Source organism: Dipodomys merriami, unplaced genomic scaffold (genome assembly GCF_024711535.1).
Source record: "Dipodomys merriami isolate MVZ:Mamm:240054 unplaced genomic scaffold, mDipMer1.0.p SCAF_60, whole genome shotgun sequence".
Classification (NCBI taxonomy): Eukaryota; Metazoa; Chordata; class Mammalia; order Rodentia; family Heteromyidae; genus Dipodomys; species Dipodomys merriami.
In genome coordinates this window covers 972,061-991,991 of record NW_027206180.1, presented here as the reverse complement: position 1 = coordinate 991,991, position 19,931 = coordinate 972,061, and the positions used below count along the sequence as shown (strand labels likewise).

General features: G+C 60.0%; 1 protein-coding gene across 1 annotated transcript in view; it reads right to left on the bottom strand.

Annotated features, from left to right (window-relative positions):
* The window catches only part of LOC138814445 (ATP-binding cassette sub-family C member 6-like), a 32,545-nt gene extending 12,614 nt beyond the window's left edge, over positions 1 to 19,931 (bottom strand). Inside the window, exons 1-20 of the mRNA XM_070003337.1 lie at positions 19,856 to 19,931; positions 18,998 to 19,183; positions 18,236 to 18,361; positions 17,970 to 18,098; positions 17,065 to 17,190; positions 16,620 to 16,681; positions 14,949 to 15,074; positions 13,067 to 13,267; positions 11,777 to 11,954; positions 10,981 to 11,142; positions 9,485 to 9,577; positions 8,127 to 8,330; positions 7,877 to 8,023; positions 6,714 to 6,801; positions 4,867 to 4,942; positions 3,995 to 4,121; positions 3,670 to 3,846; positions 2,552 to 2,719; positions 1,981 to 2,191; positions 599 to 758 (exon numbers count right to left, since the gene is read on the bottom strand). Coding sequence (XP_069859438.1) covers positions 599 to 758; positions 1,981 to 2,191; positions 2,552 to 2,719; positions 3,670 to 3,846; positions 3,995 to 4,121; positions 4,867 to 4,942; positions 6,714 to 6,801; positions 7,877 to 8,023; positions 8,127 to 8,330; positions 9,485 to 9,577; positions 10,981 to 11,142; positions 11,777 to 11,954; positions 13,067 to 13,267; positions 14,949 to 15,074; positions 16,620 to 16,681; positions 17,065 to 17,190; positions 17,970 to 18,098; positions 18,236 to 18,361; positions 18,998 to 19,183; positions 19,856 to 19,891 — 2,783 coding nt within the window. The 5' untranslated portion in view covers positions 19,892 to 19,931. The remainder of the gene's footprint in view (positions 1 to 598; positions 759 to 1,980; positions 2,192 to 2,551; positions 2,720 to 3,669; positions 3,847 to 3,994; positions 4,122 to 4,866; positions 4,943 to 6,713; positions 6,802 to 7,876; positions 8,024 to 8,126; positions 8,331 to 9,484; positions 9,578 to 10,980; positions 11,143 to 11,776; positions 11,955 to 13,066; positions 13,268 to 14,948; positions 15,075 to 16,619; positions 16,682 to 17,064; positions 17,191 to 17,969; positions 18,099 to 18,235; positions 18,362 to 18,997; positions 19,184 to 19,855) is intronic.

Genomic DNA, 19,931 nt, shown 5'->3' with positions numbered 1-19,931 from the left:
TGATCTTACTCAGGACCCTAGGGCACCCATGCCTGGATGGGGCTAGCGGAGCAGACCTGGAGGATCTGTCCTCAGCCTATCTCCAAGAACAAAACCGGCTCCAGGTCCCTCTTCTCATCCCTCTGCAACAGCTGGTGCTCCGGCCCACACTGTGACAGTCCATGGCTGTGTCACAGGCCCACATGACGAGGACTGGTGGGCCCCGTGGTAGGGCACCACAGCCTGATGCAGCCGCTGGGGTATCCCCACCTGCGTGTCCAGCGCCCGCAACAACTCAGGTGTGGACAGACTCGAGGCCTTTGTCTCTTCCGCCCACCAAAGCACCGGCCTCTGCGGTTACTGAGTGCTGAGGTGAGCGGCCTTGGTGGCAGCCTGCCTGGCTGCTCTGGTGGCGAGACAGCCCTGACGCTGTCCTTGGCGCGCCGCGGGCATGTGTCATGGTAGAAGCGCACTGTGCCCGTGGTGGGCAGGCAGCCCGGGGCCCTGCACCATTGGGCCAGTCAACTGGCATGTTGGTTTTGGAGAATCACCCACACGGAGCAGGTGGGGGCACCTGGCAGGCCCTGCCCTCCCTGTGCTGGGCACCCCAAGAACTCACCTCTCGGGTCTCTGCTCGGGTCCCTGGACTCTAGGGCAGCTTCCAGGGTCACCAGCACCGGCCATGGGGGGGTCCGTGTCTGCAAGATCAAGGGGTCCATCACACAGTGTGGGGGGACAAGATGGGGGTTTGTGGGGTCTCGACGCTGGATCTGACATCTCTCACCATTGTAACCAACACCCTGCTCCAACAATTTCTTTTCTTTTCTTTTTTTTTTTTTTTTTTGGTCGGTCGTGGGGCCTGAACTCTGGGTCTGGGCGCTGTCCCTCAGCTCTTCAGCTCAAGGCTAGTGCTCTACCACTTGAGCCACAGCGCCACTTCTGGCTTTTTTCTTTTTGCTTATGTGGTGCTGAAGAATCGAACCCAGGGCCTCAGGCATGCAAGGCAAGCGCTCTACCACTGAGCCACCTTCCCAGCCCCTCCAACAATTTCTTATGCCTAGAAGGTTCTTTCCTGGGTGACTCACACCCAACTTCAAGTGCCGTCTTCTCCGGGAGAGACCTTCTCCAGCGCTCACTGCTTCCCAGGCTGGGACAGCCACCCCCAAGCCACAGACCCACAAACAAACAACTGTCACCACTATGAACCACAGAGATTTGGGGGCTGTTTGTTATGTGGCAGCATCACAGCATAAAGCTGACTGATACACACAGGTGACTTCTAACTTTTAATCTCCAAGATAGTGACCCTTAGAGTTCTGATGAAGGTGGACCAGGGCTGAGGTGTTTCCAGAGAAAGATGCTATAAAGTGTGTTGGCTAAAAAAGCAAGCTGTTTGGGTCCACGTGGAGCTCAGTTTACCCATACCCATATGCATAACCATGGACTGCTTTCAGGCCTCAGTTTCCCCACTTGTAAAACGGAGGCAGCTAGGATCCCAAACCTTACAGATGTTGTAAAATGTTTCAATGAGCTAATGGATGTGAGGTCCATCCCTGGTACTTCCCTCGTCCCCCTACCCCAAATCTTCTAGAACCTTCTAGAACCTTCCTGAGTATCCAGCAGACTTAAATCCTCTGGATTATCAGGAACACTAGCTTGGCCTGGTGCGGGGCAGCCTTCGAGACACCAAAGCGCTCATTGCTTATTAAACTCTGTCACAGCTGCGGGCAGAGACGCTGGGTTTGAACACCAAGTTCTAATGGGTAGCCCTGAGCGGATGACTCGGAGTGCTCCGGGGCATCCTCCCGCTCCCCTGTGAAATGGAGGCTGAGATTGCTCTCGTCTTAAAGGGGTGGTGAGGAGCGGGGACACGGCGCGTGGCCTCGGCTCGTGGCTGGGGGAGGCGACCCACTGGCCACGCCCGTGGTGTCGGGCCTGGGCCTGCAGGGTAGGTGAGACTCAGGCACCTGCCACAGAGACTCAGCCACGCCCACCCAGTACCTCCTCCTCCTCCTCCTCCTCCTCCTCCTCCTCCTCCTCCTCCACCGCCGCCTCCAGGCTGTCTGGCTCCATCCAGCAAGTTCACCAGGGCGCCGTTCCTCTGCAGAAGCTCCTGGTAGGAGCCCATCTCTGCGATGGCCCCGTCCACCAGCACCACGATCTGATCAGCCTGGGGCAGGACGTGGAGCGCGTGGGTCACCAGCACCCTGGTCTGGGTGGAGGGGGGAGAGAGGAAGTTACACACACACACACACACACACACACACACACATACACACACACACTTCCTGGCTTTCTGCCCGAACGCTGATCGCTTCTCCGCCCTCCTGAAGTGAGAACATTGTACGAGGTTGAGCACAAGCTCGCAAGCGAGGCGTAAGTGCTGCTGTGCGCCGCTGAGATCAAAGCACGGGGCGGTGGTGGTGGTAGGGGTGGGGTTATTTGGTACGCGGCGTTGCCCCAGCGAAAGCTGACCAATACAAAGGAGCTGAGCGCCGGGGTCGACTGGAATGCTCAGGGCTTCCTCTGTGCTCCCCTGGGACACCTGGCTGGCACTTGTGCCCAAACTTACGGTTCCCTGAAGCAGCCCGCTGGGCCCGATGACATGGGTGAAGACGTGCTGGCTGATGTGGGCATCCAGGGCGGCTAAGGGGTCATCGAGCAGGTACACGGCGGCTTTCCTGTACACAGCCCGGGCCAGGCTCAGCCGCTGCTTCTGGCCCCCTGACAGGTCCATGCCCTGGGTCCGGGGGCGGGGGGGAGAGGGGGAGAGAGAGGAGCAGGAACTTGAGTCCATCCATAGCTGTTGGAAAGGCTGGGTGTGCAGGTCAGAGATACATCGGGCCGGGGCCACTCGGGGGGCCCGTCCTCTGAGAAGCATCCCTGCCAGCCTTTGCCCGTCCAGTCCGGGGTGCCCGGAGGAGCTGCCGTGCTCGAGTCTCTCCACCCTCCCCCTCTCTCGGCTTTTGTACCCTTTCATTCCCTGGGGTCACTTTTCAATTCATTCATTCATTCATTCAGTTACTCTTCACTGCATGGACACTCTCTGCCCAGCAGTGTCCAGGACTCCAGGGAAAGCACGCGGTGCGGGGGGTGTCACCGAGATCCCTGGGCCTCGCCGGCCTCTCCTCCCTCCCTGGCCTCTGTCCCTCTGCTCTATGGCCCACACCAGGGGCTCCGAGGCCCTCCCCCGGACCGCTCCTCCCTAGGGGGCTCCTGCGTCCCTTCGCTGGGGGTCTCCTCCTTGGCAAGCCTTCCCTGGGAAAGGCCGGGGCAGCCACGGGGGGCTGTGGGCCGTGGGCTCTCTGTCGCCACCGCTCAGCCCTGACCTGGGGAGTGGAAACGGCAGGCGTGGCCCACAGGTAAATGAACGGACCCGGCAGTGCCCCAATAAAACTTTATTTACAAAAACAAGCCGAGGGCCGGGCTTGGGCGCGGGCATTGCGGAAGCCTAGCCATGGCTTCTGCTGAGATGCTCTGGTGAGGGAGGCCGGGGATGAGGAGGAGATCTGACTAATGCCACCAGCCGGGCAGCGCCGGCCCCGGGTCTGAGCTGCCACAGAAGCAAGTTCCCTTCACTCACCATGAACAATGGGGGCACCTGCGACATTCGACCCCTGCACTGGGGGGTCAGGGGTCACGGCCCCCCTGGGCAAAGCCTCCCTGTCCCCTGAGGGCCCCGGGCCTTACCTGCTCCCCGATCAAGGTGTGGACTCCATCCGGGAACCTGCTCAGGTCCGGCCCCAGGGCACAGGCTTCTAGAACCTTCTCTAGCCATGGCAGGTCCAGCTCCTTCCCAAAGGTCACGTTCTCTAGGACAGAGGTGCTCTGGACCCAGGCCTCCTGGGGCACGTACGCCACGGGGCCCTGAGTCGGGCAGGCGAAGGCTCAGCAGAGCAGGGGCGCCCAAGAGCCGGGGAGGGGGAGGGGCAGGGACCCTGGCTGTGCAGGGGAGACGCGGGGCGGGGAAGGACGGGGCCATCTTAGCAGCCGGGGACGGGCAGGGCTGCCTCACCTTGATGCTCACCGACCCATCTATCTTCTTCAGCTCCCCGAGGAGGCCAGAGAGCAGGGAGGACTTCCCCGCCCCTACTGCCCCCACCACAGCCAGCAGACAGCCCTGGGGCACGGAGAGGTGGATCCTGGGAACCCAAAGGAGACAATTCCCTGGTTACACGGCCCAGCCTGCATCCGCGCTGAGACTGAGAAACCGACCTCAGGACCTTTGCACTGCCCACTGCCTGCTGTTCAAAGGCTCCCCATTGACAACTCACATCTCCCCTTCCTTGTACCCTTGGCGTTCAGTGTCCTTCCCCTTCTCAGGGAGCTAGGGGTGGGGCACGGGTTGGGATTTTTTTTGGCTACAAAGACTCAGCTGTAAAGCCCGATGCCGGTGGCTCACACCCGTCATCCTAGCCTCTCAGGAGGCTGAGATCTGAGCATCATGGTTCAAAGCCAGCTGGGGCAGGAAAGTCCGTGAGACTCTTATCTCCATTTAACCACCAGAAAACAGGAAGTGGCGCCGTGGCTCAAGTGGTAGGGCGCTCGGCTTGAGCTGAAGAGCTGAGGGACAGCGCCAGGCCCCAAGTTCAAGCCCCACGACCAACCAAAAAGATAAAAAATAGTTGGGGGCTGGAGATGAGGATGCAGGCACAGAGTGGGTGAACTGCTGAGAAGCCCCCCACCCCGCCCCAGATGCAGGGCCGAGGGCATCTCCCCCCTAACGGGGCAGAGGAATTGGCTTGCCCGCTATGCGCCCGCAGGGCTTGCGTCTGCCCGAGCCCCTGGCAGGGCTGCGGCCCTGCATGGTGCCGTCTTCCACAGCAGGCTGGATACGTCGGGCTCCACGGGCCCGGGCACCCGCTCCCTCCCCGGGGCCCCGGGTACCTGTGCAGGCAGGCTGGGCTGTCCCGGGACCAGGTGAAGCTGCCATTGCGTACGACGATGCAGTCCTTCCGGGCGGCTGCAGGGCACAGCACCGGCACAAGGCTGCTTCGCTGCTGCCTCTGTCTCTAAGACCCCGCACCCCATCTCTGGGACACCTGCCCTGGTGCTGGGGGGGATGGGGAGGGGGGCTGGAGAGGCCCTGTGGCTGTGTGCTTCAGAGACAGGTGAGCCACAACCCAAGGGCCAACCCCTGCCTGTGGTCTGTTTTTGTCAATAAAGTTTTATTGAAACACAGCCACGCTCATTCACGGAAGGGCTGATGTCACGCTAAGATGGCGGCACCGAGGACCGGAACGGCTACAGCCCCGTCCCTCACAGGAAGAGCCAGATGACGCCCCGTGTGACTTATCGTCCAATCTGGGGCTTGAGCAAGCCAAGGGGACATTAGCATTTTGACAAATCTTTGAGGCACAGATGTTACTGGACAATGCTCTGTCCTGAGCCTCTGCTTAGAATCACCTGGGAGATTTCGTAACAGACAAGGCTCTTCATGACTCCGTGCAAATGCGTTAAATGGGTGTCTGTCAGCACTGGGGGCTGGGCGCCTACAGTTCTTAGCTCTTCTGCCTGGTGAAAAAAAGAACCTCTGATCTTCCCCAGGCTGGAGGGTCTCCAGGGAGGACACCCCACAAAACTCAGGCTGCGCGGTTAAATTCTAACCTCAGTAAACAGAAATGATTGCGTGGTAGGATTTCCTCAGATACTGCATAAAAGACACTTAGGCTAAAAATAACCATCTTGAGAACAGAACAAGCTGGGCATTGGAGTACATGCCTGTAATCCCAGCTACTCCAGATGGAGAGGTAGAAGGATTGGAGTCTCAGGCCAGCCGGGACAAAAGCACAAAACTCTATCTCACACATAAACTAATAGCTGGGCACTGGTAACCTGTGCCTGTAATCCTAGCTACTCAGCAAGCTGGGATCTGAGGACAGTGGTTGAAAGCCAAACCTGGGCAGGAAAGTCTATGAGACTCATCTCCAATCAAACATCAAAAAGCCACAAGTGGTGCTGTGGCTCAAGTGGTAGATTATGCTAGGCTTGAGCAAAAAGCTCAGGGCAGTGCTCAGGATGTGAGTTCAAGCCCCATGACCACCACCACCCACAAAAGGATCAACAGTAGATGAGAGGTCGACCAGATGTCCCAGTTAAAACAAATACCAGATGGAGTGCCAGTTAGATGGTTTGTAATGATGCAGAGTGGGGACCAGGCCTGCTGACAATGGTGAACAATACCGAACCCACGGGTGGAAGTGACAGTGGGTGAGGCGGGGGGGGGGCGGGGGGAGCAGCTCAATCACTCTACAGTGATGTGCATAACTCTGATCTCTCTTCTTTCTTTCTCTCCCTTTCTCTTCCTCTTCCTCTCTCTCCCTCCCACCCTCCCTCTCTCCTCTCTATTTCTCTTCCCTTCTTTCCCTACCTCTCTCTCCCCAGCTTCCCTCTCTCTCTTTTATGGTGCCGTTCCAGGGGCCTGAACTCTGGGCCTGGGCGCTGTCCCTCAGCTCTTCAGCTCAAGGCGAGCGCTCTACCACTTGAGCCACAGCGCCACTTCTGGTTCTCTGGTGGTTCATTGGAGATAAGTCATACAGACTTTTCCTGCCTGGGCTGGCTTCGAATCTGGATCCTCAGATCCCAGCCTCCAGAGTAGCTAAGATTCCAGGGGTGAGTGCCCAGCTGACCTCTGTCATGTAGACTAGCGCCCCCAGCCTTCCTGTCCCCCTCTCTCTTCACCCAGAACGTCAGCCGTGGCCGCCCCTCGGCGCCTGGGCCTGGGCAGAACTCACAGCTCTTGGGAGGACTCGCGTCCACGGCGAGAGGCTCGATCTCTTCCAGGCAGAGAAAGGCAGCCAGGCGGCCCAAGGACACGCGGGCCTGTGGAAGGCAGGGGCGTCACCCAGGGACAGGCACGGGGCCCAGCGTCCGGAGGCAACCAAGTCCTGACTACTGAGGCCTAGGCTGCGTGAGGCACGAGCACACGCCTCGTACTGCAGGGTGGAGGAAGTTTCCAACCACCGCAGACCTTGTCCACCAGGGGGCGCCCTCTTGACTCCCAACCAAACGCTCCTCTGGGGAGGTTTGAGGAGCAGCCATTAAAACACAGGCAGCTCACGCCTTGACATCCTAGCTACTCGGGAGGCTGAGATCTGCGGGTCACCGTTTGAAGCCGGCCCAGGCAGGAAAGTTTGTGAGACCCTTATTTGCAATTAGTCACCAAAAAGCTAGAAGTGGAGCCGTGGCCCAAGTGGTAGAGAACTAGCCTTGAACAAAAACAGCTCAGGGACAGCACACAGGCCCTAAGTTCAAGTCCCGGGACCATCGCAGGTGCACAAATTCATGCACGTACATACTCACACTCGAAACAAAGAAACGAAGGAAGGAAGGAAGGAAGGAAGGAATGAAGGAAGGAAGGAAGGAAGGAAGGAAGGAAGGAAGGAAGGAAGGACAGAAAAAAAAAACCCACAAGCTGAGTGCATCTGTGGCTCACGCCTGTTATCCTAGCTACTCAAGAGGCTGAGATCTGAGAATCTCGGTTCAAAGCCAGCCTAGGCAGGAAAGTCCATGAGACTCTTCTCTCCCATGAACCACCAGAAAACTGGAAGTGGCGCTGTGACTCAAGTGGTAGAGCGCTCGCCTTGAGCTGAAGAGCTGAGGGACAGCGCCCAGGCCCAGAGTTCAAGCCCCACGACTGACAATCAATAAACAAACTCAACAGGCAGTTGGTTTTCGTGGAATCTGGGGATGCAGGGCACGAAGGGCTAGAGAGGTCACGGCAGAGGCTGCCTGGTTCTTGGAGAGAAAGGCAGTGGACAGCATCCTGGCATAGTTTTGAATATTTCCTGAGGGTCTCCAAGCCACCCACCGGCCTGACGACTCCGTTCCATCAGTCCCAGCTCCCCCCCCCCCCCCAGTGGGGCCCAGCCTCTCCTCCCCACCGCCCCAGCCTTGCCTGGACGATGCAGTGGGCCGAGAAGGGCAGGAAGGCCTGAGCCTTGTTGAGGACGCCCAGCACCGTGAGGGTCACGAAGGCCTTCTCCGCGTCCATGGCGCTGTCCTGGGCCACCAGCGTGTGCACGGCAAACACGGCCAGGGCCACCTGGGGACACAGGGCGAGGTGGACGCGGGCCCGGGGCCGGGCTGCGTGGGGAGCCCTGCAGCCACGCCCCCCCCCATGTCCATCCCCCCGCCCGTGACGTCACCAGAAACGTGGAGAGCTGGAAGGACACCAGGGACACGGAGAAGAGCAGCGCGGAGGTGCGCAGGGCGCCCAGCTCGCGGGCGCGCACGCGCAGCAGCCGCTCGGCCAGCGCCTCCTCCCAGCCGTGCGCCTTGATGGTCCGCACCGTGCTCAGGACGGCGCTGGTGAGCCGCGCGCGCGCGTCCTTCTGCCTCATCTGCTCCTCCTGGGACCCAAGCACAGACCCGCTAGGCCTAGAGCCTGCGGCCACCACACAGCCCCTGGCCCCGGCAGACGTCCAGCCAGCCCTGTCCCCTCCATCCCCCCTCCCCGCCCTGTGGGCTTCCCGGAGGTGGAGGCCCAGAGGCCCGGAGGCCCGGGCTGTGTCCTGATCTAGAGAGCCACCTGCCACTGCCCGGCCCTGCGGATGGGCGCAAGGCGGGCAGCGGGGCCTCTATAGGAGTCCGTGCAGCCTGGACACCCAGAAGACAGTGGGGTTCAGTGGGGAAGAGAGGGCAGATCCCAGCTGGACTGGGGACCGGGGGACCCTCACACTCTGTGTGTGTGTGGCCGCTGCCTAGAATGACTTAGAGGAGGTCACACAGGGCCCAGGTAACCGGTGGGCAGCGCAGATGGGGGGGGGGAGCTGGGCCCACCCCTCCCCCTCCCTCCTTAGTTCACAGCTGGGCACCGAGCACCTCCTGGGTGCTGCTAGAGCCTGCCTCAGCCCCGCCACGGGAGCCCCGTGGGTCACTCGGGACACTGAGTGAGATGGGGTCTCTGCAGGCCTGAGCGGAGGTGACGCCTCCGTCCCGTGTGTTTTCAGGCTGGCCCATGGGGGTTGGGAGTGGAAGTGGGGAGTTGGTGACAGCGGGATGGCTGGTTTCCCAAGATGCCTCGTGCTGGGTCTGGATCCTTCCACGCCCCTCCCCGTCTGCCCCCCTGCACCCCCCCCCCCACAGTTTTGGGATCCTGGGGCAGCTCTGTCCCGCTGCCGTGGAAGAAGTAGAGGTAGGGGCAAATGATCCCTAAGTTATTTAGCAATAGATTCTTCAGGCGGTCATTTGGGTCCCTTCTCTAGACAGCCCCCACCTCACGTCCAGTCTGTGGGCCTCAGTTTCCCCCAGTTTCAGAACTTCTAATACTAGGAACAGAGTGGACCCGTGGGTTCATGTGTGTGGCCATGGCGCCACCCAGTGGCACCGTGGAGAAGTGTCCAGGTTGGAGACGGCCTTGGAGCAGGTGGACAGTCACAGAACCTGGCTCGCGCCCCGTGCCTGCCTCACCCCTTCTATTTCTGGCACCACCCAGGACCCAAGGGCCTTAGGCCCCTCCCTGTGCTGTACAGGCCGCTGTTCCTGCTCCCAGACGCCGCCGTACCTGATGGTGGCTGCGCTTCTTGGCGATGAAGAAGTTCAGGGGTAGGAGGATCAGGAAGACAGCGATGGCGGTGAGGGCAGAGGGTCCCAGGAGCTGGGGACAGAGGGCACAGACGCCATCAGAGGCCTGAGGGCTGGGGTCGTGTGTCAGGGGAGGAGCTGCGCACCGCAGGGAGGACTCAGACTCAAGGAGGCCACAGGCGTAGGCAGCCGGGGGCACGGAGCTTCCTGGTACAATGGTGAACTCAAGACTGCGAGGATCAGGACCTGGGTTCAAATCCCAGCTCTGACACTAACAACCATGGCCCTGGGTGAGTCCCTAGTCATCTGTAAGACCAAATTCCTCCCAGACGTTCATCTTCTTACTCTTCATTTCACCGCTCGTAGGGGCAGGGGAACAGATCGAGCCAATCACCCCCGGATTCAAATTTCAGATTAAAAAAAAGTGAATGTGGCCAGGTACCAGGGGCTCACACCTGTCACCCAAGCTACTGGGAGGATGAGATCACAAAACAGTGGTTTGAGGCCAGCCTGGACTCACTAGACTCCCATTTCCAATGTAACTGGCAAAAAGCAGGGATGGAGGAGTGGATCAAGTGGCAGAGTGCCAGCCAAGAAAGCAAACATGAGGCCCCAAGTTCAAGCCTTGATATCAATACCTCCCTCCCCCCCACACACACACAGAGCTGGGTGCCGGTGGCTCACGCCTATAGTCTTAGCTACTCAGGAGACTATGATCTGAGACTGTGAGCTGTGGCTCAAAGTAGTAGAGAGCTAGCCTTGAGCAAAAGAGCTCAGGGACAGACAGCACCCAGGCTTTGAGTTCAAGCCCCATAACTGACAAAAAGAATAATTAATATAAGCATATTCCATAAAATACTCAGATTAAGACATATTAGGTTTTCCTGAAACTCAGATTTAACCGGGCGTCCTGTGTCCAGGCTATGTTCCGCCTGGTGTCCCTCTCTGTCTCCTGAGGAGGTTGGAGGGATTTCTTTTCTTTTTCTTTTTTTTTTTGGGTCCAGTTGTGGGGCCTGAACTCTGGGCCTGGGCGCTGTCCCTCAGCTCTTCAGCTCAAGGCTAGCGCTCTACCACTTGAGCCATAGCACCACTTCCGGCTTTTTTCGTTTTGCTTATGTGGTGCTGAGGAATCGAACCCAGGGCCTCAGGCCTGCAAGGCAAGCGCTCTACCACTGAGCCACCTTCCCAGCCCCAGGGATTTCTAAGTCACGGGGACTGAGATTTCTTGAGAAGCCACTGGGGTTCATTCTCTAGACAAACCCCCGCCTGGCCCGTGTCTGTGTCCGCCCCTGGTCCCCATCCCTTACCCTTCCTAACCATCACCCAGCGGGGCCGGCTGGTTTCCTTGTGTGTGGCAACAGCGCCACCCAGTGGCTCTGTGGGGCAGTGTCCAGAAGGCCAGAGCCTGCCAGCCCACAGCTGGGAGGTGGAAGGGAGGGGATGGAGGAAGAGGACCCCCCCCCCCAGGCCTCGCACCTGCCACAGGTAGACGAAGCAGACCACGATCCAGAACAGCGGCAGCCACAGCCCGTTCAGGTAGAGGACGCTCTCGCTTAGCCGCTGCACGTCCACCGCCACCAGGTTCACCACGTCCCCCACGGAGCGGCCTTTCCTGGAGACGCTGGACAGGGCCAGCACCTGCGCCACGGGGGGGGGGGGGAGGGGACTTGTGGGAACCCCGCAAGTCCTCTGAGCTGGGAGTCCTCCGAGAACCAGGCTCAACTTCCTGGTGTCTCACTGGCTGCACAAAATGGCCCTGAGGAGTTCGAGCCCCTGACTCCTCCTCCCCTGGGGTCTTGGAGTGAACCTCCCCCCTCCGCCCCCCGCCGCAGGTGACCTTTGACCTCATGGGGGAGGCGTGTCCTCGCTAAAGGAAGACAAAGGTCGGTGAACTGCACCCCATTACTAGCCCCCCACTCTCCTGACAACTAAGGAAATTGAGGGGAACATATCCAGGCTCAGAGGAATTGGGAGTGCTCAAGCCAGGGATGAGATCTAGGCCCCCCCCCCCAAAAAAAAACCATGACACCAGCCAGGCTGGAGAGGAGGCAAAGAGACCTGGTGTGGGAGCAGCAAGTGCAAAGGCCCTGAGGTCCGAGGAACAAAGGAAGGAGACCCAGGCAGCTACAGGTGTGTGAGCAGGGGAAGAAGAGGAGGGGCCAGAGCAGTGACGTCACCGTCATAGCCCAGGTGGCCGTGTGCAGTAAGGAGAGCTCCCCTGGAGCTCGGGGTGTCCTGGGCTTGGGGCGCTGGCTCGGGGGCCCGGGCTCACCTTCCTGTACACCAGGCCTGTGATGGCCGTGCGCAGCTGCATCTGTAGCAGCTTCATGCAATACATGAACCGCTGCTCAAACAGCGTCTGCAGGCAGGCGGAGAGGAGGATGAGCGCGGCCAGGAGCGAGCCCTGCCAGGCCGGGGGCTCGGGGTCACTCATGAACTCCAGAAACAGGCTGGCGGGAGGAAGGGCGGGGTGAGAGGGCGCTCCCTCTGCGTTTTCCGGTGGTGGCGCTGGGGTTTGAACTTAGGAACTCACATTGCTGAGCCCAAAGCGCCACCACCCCCTCATGTGCCGTTTTTGAGATAAGACCGAGGTTTTGTTGCTTGATTTTTTTCCCCCAGGCCTCTTCCTGGACTTAGGCTTTTCCTCCCACCGTAGCTAGGACGACGGCCGCGGGCCACAGGGTCCGGCTGGAGGTCTTGTGAGCTTTTCTGGCCTCAAACCACGATCCTCCCAATCTCCGCCTCCCTAATGAGGTGTGAGGCACGGACGCCAGTGCTCCTTTGCTCTGGGACTCCGCAGCACCTCCCAGCAAGGAGTCTGGACTCTTGTCCCCCTGTTCATGTGTGGAAAGCACACCCCAACCCCCTAGCTCCCGCCCCACATGTGACTTTGTTTGGAGATGGGGCCTGTAACGTAATGAGGCCAGCAGAAAGGGTCCCATTCCATCTGTCCTGCCCGGGCTGGCTTCGAACCACGATTCTCAGATCACAGCCTCCTGAAGTAGCTAGAAAAACAGGACTGAGCCACCAGACACATGGTCTGGGAACCCAACCAACCCCCATCCGGGTCCAGCATGGTGGCATACGCCTGTAATCCCAGCAATGAGGATCCTCCTTGGAGGATGTCTCTGGAAGAAACCACACGATCCTATCTGGAAAAAAATAAACTAAAAGCAAAAAAGGGATGGGATGCCTGGCTCAAGCGGTAGAGAACCCACCTAGAAAGCACAAGGTTCTGAATTTGAATCCTAGTACGGCCAAGACCAGAAATGAGAGATGGGTTCAGCAGAACCCGGCCTCTGCTGCCCACAAGCCTCACCACGAGCTCAGTCAGTCACTGCCGTCCACGGAGGGGGCTTTGTTTGCAATGGAAGAGCGATGGTGGGGGGGGGAGGTCTTCTCCTCGGCTTTCTGGGGGTCAGTGGACTCCATCGTCTACCCTCAGGGGCCCTGGGCCTCCCAAATACAGAGGCCACAGGTGTCACAGCCCCCAGCCCTGGACAGAGGCCTCCCCCCTCCCCCTGGGACCCCAGCCGGGCCTGGGGTCGAGGCCCGGACTCACCTGAGCAGCTTGGGACAGGTGAACCTGAAGCAGTCGCTGAGCACCAGGCTGAGGGTCCCCAGGAGGAAGCTTCCGCCAAACACCCGCCAGATGGCCCTGAGCAGCGGCCCCCGCCCACCGTGCTCCTGAGGCAGGAGGGCCTCCGTCTCGGGAGCCTCCCGGAGGCTGCCTCCTTCACGTTCAAACTTCTCAGCAGCACACCTGGGGGAGAGGGAGGCCACGGCGCGTGCTCAGCCACGGAGCACATCAAGGGTTTGGGGTGCAAGGGTACAGGTAGGGGGGCTGTGACCCGTCCGGGAGCCCAGTTGCTCCTTCCCATCACCCAGAAGGCTCAGGCGTGTGGCTTAGGGGGAGGGGAAGGAAGCCCTAAGGCTTCACGAGCAGACCTGGGAACGTGCACGCATTGAGCACCTGCTGTATACTTTGGTCCTCCCAAGCCCTGCAAACTGGGACCGGGCTCTGTGTCACAGAGGAGGAGGAGGTGGGGGTGCGTGGCCGTCACCCCAGAGGGGTCCCCACTCCCCACCCTGCCCCCAGCGGGCAGCGCGGCCCGAGCCTGGCCGTCCCTCCTCCCGGACGCCCCAGGGAGACACGCGGTGGTGTGGCGGGGCGGTGGAGGCTGCCAGGGGCGGCAGAGAGGGTGGCATGGGAATTCGAGCCAATCGTGCACTGCCGGCACCCCCATTTCCACTAGGGGGGAAATAGGATTTCTGGGGAGCCCAGCAGCAAGGCCAAGGGCAAAGTCTAAGCCCTGGGCCCGCTGTTTGACTTGGCTTCTGCCGCCATGGCTGAGCTGGGCACAGCACATTCTGGCACGTGCGTGTCCCGTGCCGGCCTGCAGAGGGCGCCCCTCCCCGGCCAGCCACCGCCACGCCGCTCCCGCTTCTGTCCCTCAATTTGTCCAATGCTGTCAGAGTTGCCTGGACTGCCTGCCGGCGTGTAGCAGGTGCTCAATAAACAGTCACCGAGGATGCATGCAGAGAGCTGGGAGCTTCAGGTTATCAGAATTAAAAGGACGGAGCAGGGCACCGGTGGCTCATGCCTGTCATCCTAGCTACTCAGGAGGCTGAGATCTGAGGATCAGGGTTCAAAGCCAGGCCCGGGAGGAAATTCCCCATGAGACTCTTATCTCCAATGAACCACCAGAAAACCGAAGTGGCGCTGTGGCTCAAGTGGTAGAGCGCCAGCCTTGAGCTGAAGAGCTGAGGGACAGCGCCCAGGCCCAGAGTTCAAGTCCCACGACCGACAAGAAAGAAAGAAAGAAAGAAAGAAAGAAAGAAAGAAAGAAAGAAAGAAAGAAAGAAAGAAAGAAAGAAAGAAAGAAAAAAAGAAAGAAAGAGAACAGAATTAAAGGGGAGGGAGGGGGGGACGGAGAGGAGGGAGGAAGGAAGGGAGGGGAGGGGCTAGCATTTAAGATGCTCCCTGGGGGACAGCAGGAGCAGTAGGCAGGGGTGAGCTGCGTGGCACATGGCTGCCACCCAGGGCCAGGCTCCTTGAGTCCAGCTTTTTGTGCCATTTCCAAGTCTGAAATATGGACAACTTATTATTTTGGTCGGTCGTGGGGCTTGAACTCTGGGCCTGGGCGCTGTCCCTCAGCTCTTCAGCTCAAGGCTGGCGCTCTACCACTTGAGCCACAGCGCCACTTTGGTTTTCTGGTGGTTCGTTCAAGAAAAGAGTCTCAGGGACTTTCCTGCCCGGGCTGGCTTTGAACCGCGATCCTCAGAGCTCAGCCTCCTGAGTAGCTGGGATGACAGGCGTGAGCCACGGCACCCCGCGTGGACAGGGTTAGTAGGAACCCAGCGCGCCCCGTGGGCCTGGCGCAGCTCATGACCCCGGGCATGGCGCTCGGCCTGTGGCCATGCGGGGTCTCCTCCCCCCTCACCTGCGCGTGCGGCTCCTCCGCCATTCCTCCTCCAGCCGGGACACCAGCACTGCCGAGCTGTTGTCCCTCCCCAGCGACCACAGCTCCTGGGGCTTCAGCACCTGCCGGTAGCCCTTCCAGAGCAGCCTGGAAAAGGGGGGCACCAGGGTGGGACCCCGAGAGCCGCCCATGCCCATGTGTACACGCGGCTCCTCCCGCGCTCCCACCACGCACCGGCTCCAGCCACAGCTGCCTCCCCAGGAGGAGCCAGGGCGCAGGGCCAGCGCTGGCCTCCCCCCGGGACTGACAGTGCCACTGGGGTGGGGGGCCAAGAAGGCCAGGAGGAAACCGGAACCTCCCCCACCCCAGGACCTTGGCACGTGCGCTGTAGTGGCCACCTGCTCCTCACTGTCTCCTCCCTCCACAGGAAGTCCCGCCCACCGGCCCCGCCCAACAGTGCCTGCAATGGCTTCCAGACCCTCCTCCCTTCCTTCCTTCCTTCCTTCCTTCCTTCCTTCCTTCCTTCCTTCCTTCCTTCCTTCCTTCCTTCCTTCCTCCCTTCCTTCCTTCCTTCCTTCCTCCCTTTTTTCCTTCCTTCTTTCCTTCCTTCCTTCCTCCCTTCCCTTCCTCCCTTCCTCCCTCCCTTCTTTCCTTCCTTCCTTCCTCCCTTCTTTCCTTCCTTCCTCCCTTTCCTTCCTTCCTCCCTTCCTTCCTTCCTTCCTCCCTCCTCCCTCCCTTCTTTCTTTCCTCCCTCCCTCCCTCCCTCCCTCCCTTCCTCCCTCCCTCCCTTCTTTCTTTCCTCCCTTCCTTCCTCCCTTCTTTCCTTCCTTCCTTCCTTCCTCCCTCCCTCCCTCCCTCCCTTCTTTCTTTCCTCCCTCCCTCCCTCCCTCCCTTCCTCCCTCCCTCCCTTCTTTCTTTCCTCCCTTCCTTCCTTCCTTCTTTCCTTCCTCCCTCCCTCCCTTCCTTCCTCCCTCCCTCCCTCCCTCCCTTCCTTCCTTCCTCCCTCCCTCCCTTCCTTCCTCTCTTTCATGCTCATTTACTTATTATTAACAATCACCCTGATGTTTGTGGGAAGCGCTCTACCACATGAGCCACACCTCCAGCCTTTTCATTTTTTGGCTGTAGTTATTCACATAGTCTTGGGAGTTTTGCTCAGGCCACTCTTACACTAGGAGCGTCTATTATTTTATTTTATGTTGGTGTGGGGCCTGACCTCTGGGCCCGGGCACTGTCCCTCAGCTCTTCAGCTCAAGCTGAGCGCTCTACCACTTGAGCCACAGCACCACTTGTGGTTTTCTGGGGGTTTATTGGAGATCAGAGTCTCATGGACTTTCCTGCCCAGGCTGGCTTTGAACCATGATCCTCAGATCTCAGCCTCCTGAGTAGCTGGGATGACAGGCGTGAGCCACCAGCGTCCAGCTTTCTCTTTCTTTTAAAAATCGAATTGTTTAGATCAAAATTGTAGCGTGGAGTCCCCCCCTAAGTGGGGTCAGTAGGGGTTCAGCCGAGGGGGGGTTCCCCGAGTTCCTCTGCCAGCCTGGGAACCTCTGACCCTGCAGCTGAGAGGCAGAGCCAGGGTAACTGAAAATCGAGGGGGATGGCCTGATGCCGTGGTCGCCAAGTCCTGCATGAACCTCCGTGGTGGGTGGGGGGTGCTGGGCTCCCCAAAGCCCCTCCCTTGGTCTTACTCACCCGGAAGCCCACCAGAACAGGGCCTTGGAGGGGTAGGAAGCCCCGGCTTCGGGACAGGGATTCTGCAAAATATAAAAGAAAGCAAGGAGCCAGGCAGGGTCGCACACCCCTGGAATCCCAGCACCCTGGACGCAGAAGCAGGATCCGGAATTCAAGGTCAACGTGGAGTACAGTCAAGACCTCGTCTCAACATAAGATAGGAGGGGCTGGCTCTGACTTCTGGTGTCTGTCGAATGGCTGAATGCACTTAATGAGAGGCAGGGGTGGCTCCAGCCCTTCATCTCTGCTTACTTGTGAGGAGGAGATGGGGGACGGAGGTTTGAGGCTAGCCCGAGCCCCAAAGAAGTGTTGAAGTCTCCATCTCAACGGATGGCCGGGTGCAGTGGTGCATGCCTGCCACCCCGGCTCCCCATGGCTGGGCGTGGTGGCCGACCTGCCGACTTACCGGTTGCTGGGGGTCTTTCGGGAAGAAGGGGGGCCAGTCCACCAGGCAGGCCAGCGCGAACTCTGCCCCCACCAGCAACAAGCACAGGTAGGTGGCCAGGTGGGGGAGGGGGTCGCTCTGGAAGTCCTGCGGGGGAGACAGCAGGTGTCGGAGCACTGAACGGGGAGCAGTAGAGCGAGCAGAGGGCGCCCACGGTGGATAACCTGCGGTCAGACAGGGTTCCCGGACAGACACACAGAGCCTTAGCCTTAGAAGGCCCCCCACGCTGCCAGCCTTCTGGATTCCAAACACGTGGCAGCTTCTGGACCAAAGACTGACCAGCTGGGATTACAGGCGTGCACCGCCACACCCAGACCCCAGCTGCACGTCATTTGCTGCCTTTGATTCCTGAGGAACCCAGGTCACCTGGCTGGAAGGGGAACACAGACCGAGCCAATGGGTGAGCAGCAGCTGCCCCTTCCTGGAGGGGCCGCGGTGTTCCTTCCTTCCGCACATGCTCAGTGGATCGTCCCGAGCTGAGTACTGAACCATGTCTGGCTACATCAACACGCCCTCCGAGGAACGGCTATTATGTGTCGACAAAAAGCCACATGAAATGTCTGAGCTGCTGCATTGTTTGTTGGGTTGTGTGTGTGTGTGTGTGTGTGTGTGTGTGTTGGTCCTGAGACTTGAACTCGGAACTCTGGGCGCCATCCCTGAACTTTTGGGGGGTTTTTGCTCAAGGCTACCATTGAACATTCCAGCCACAGCGCCGCTTTCCAGCTTTGGGTGGTTCACAGACTTTCCTGCCCGGCCTGGCTTTGAACCATGATCCTCAGATCTCAGCCTCCTGAGTAGCTGGGATCACAGGCGTGAGCTCCCCCACCTCCTCCCCCTCCCCCCCAGCGATGTGGTCCTCCACTTACCCCTCTTGAAGCATGCTGGGCAGCATCAATGATGGGTAAGAGACAACATAGTAACCAGTACCCAAACAGCACCCCGGACGCCCGGACTCCCTTCCTCCTCTCCACGTGAATCAGAAACACAGCAAAGGTCTGGCCAAGACACTCGCGTGAGGCCTCGGTGAGGGAGGGGCAGGGGGAGGCTCTGCTCCACTCCCCCCTCCTCCTCCCCCCCCCTGCTCCTCTCCTCCTCCCCATCCCCACCCCAGGCAGGGAAGGCCAAGCATTACCATGGTGGCCAGCCACACCGTTGGGTGGATGAGGGATTCCGGGGCCTGGGGTCTTCCCCACTGGGTTTTCCACAGCGGCACAGCCACATTGAATGCCCACAAGAGGATGAGGGTGAACCCCAGCACCTGGGGAACAGGCTCCCATGAGTCTGGGGGTGGGGAGGGGGCTGGGGGAGGCAGAAAGAAAGATGGCGGCTAGCGGGGCGCCAGTGGCTCACGCCTGTCATCCTAGCTACTCAGGAGGCTGAGATCTGAGGACCATGGTTCAAAGCCAGGCCAGGCAGGAAAGTCCTTGAGACAATGATCTCCAATGAACCACCAGAAAACTGGAAGTGGCGCTGTGGTTCAAGTGGTAGAGCGCTTGCCTTGAGCTGATGAGCTCAGGGACAGTGCACATGCCCAGAGTTCAAGTCCCACAAAAGAAAAAAGGGGGGGTTCTTGAAGTGTAACTCTAATGACCTAGCACCCAGCAGCACCACAAACTAAAGTCACTGTGCTCCCAACGGGGGCAAGATCCTGGGACAGCTGGACACTCTTTAGAATGATGGGTGTCTGTGTCTGTCTGTCTGTCTGTGCGCCCCAGGACTTTTCCCAATCACAAAGCCCAGGGAACTTTGCTCCTCTGGCTTTACTTCCATAGCCTCTCCAGCATCGATCTGTTTGGCTAGAGGGCCCCTGCTGGTCTCTCTGCCGAGGGCTCCCCCAGATCTCCCTCAGATCGCCCCTCCCCTCTCTCCAGACTCCCCCAGTGGTGGCTGCTACCATTTTGGCCTTGAAGAGGGGTGACATGCGCAGGTAGCTGGGCTGGCGCTGGCGGAGGAGGAGGAGGAGGTGGGCGGGGCCGAGGACCCAGAGGTACAGGGGCGGCGCCCAGACCCCCAGCGCTCTCAGCAGGCATGCGCTCAGCAGGCGGTGGGCGGCGGGCCCCGGCTCCGTCTGGTTCCAGACCTGAATTGAATAGAGGGCACCCCTTGGAACGGCACACACAGAGACTGGCACCCAGGGGGTGGCCCACAGGATGACGGTGGCACACACCGCGTAGCATACACAGGATGGTCCGTGCCAGGCTCCCAGTGTTGATGGAAAAGTGTCCCAAGCCCTCCCTGGAGTGCTTAATTCTCAGGACTTCACACACACACACACACACACACACACACACACACACACACACACACACACACACACACACACACACACACACACACACACACACACGTGCGAGCGCCGGATCCCATCTTTCTGCTGGGTTCGTCCAAGCAGGAGAGCAGGGAGGTGGCGGGGTGGGATTGCGCCCCAGCGGGTGCTGGGCGCGGTTGGGTGGACGCCATGATGCCCTCCACACGCAGCAGGCAGGGCGCAAAGGGCCTGCTGGGTTTAGGGGGCGCACAGAGTTGGGAAATGAGCACATGGGGGCCCCCCCGCACCCACCTGGTGAGCTCCACCACTCCCAGGGCGCTGTGCTGAGAGGGGGGGGGACCGGAAGGGGGTCTCCAGGCGTGGGGAGGCAGGGGGGGTCCCCTAGCCTAGCCAATGAGGCTCCCTCGGGCCATGGCGTTGGACACAAAGACTTGGGGTGCCCCACACCCCCATATCTCAGCCGGGGAAAGGAGGGGCACTCACCCCCAGCTCAGTGCAGGGCTCCCCGGACGGGACCATCGTGATCCGGCAGGCGTCCGTCCCTCTGTCTGTCTGTCCC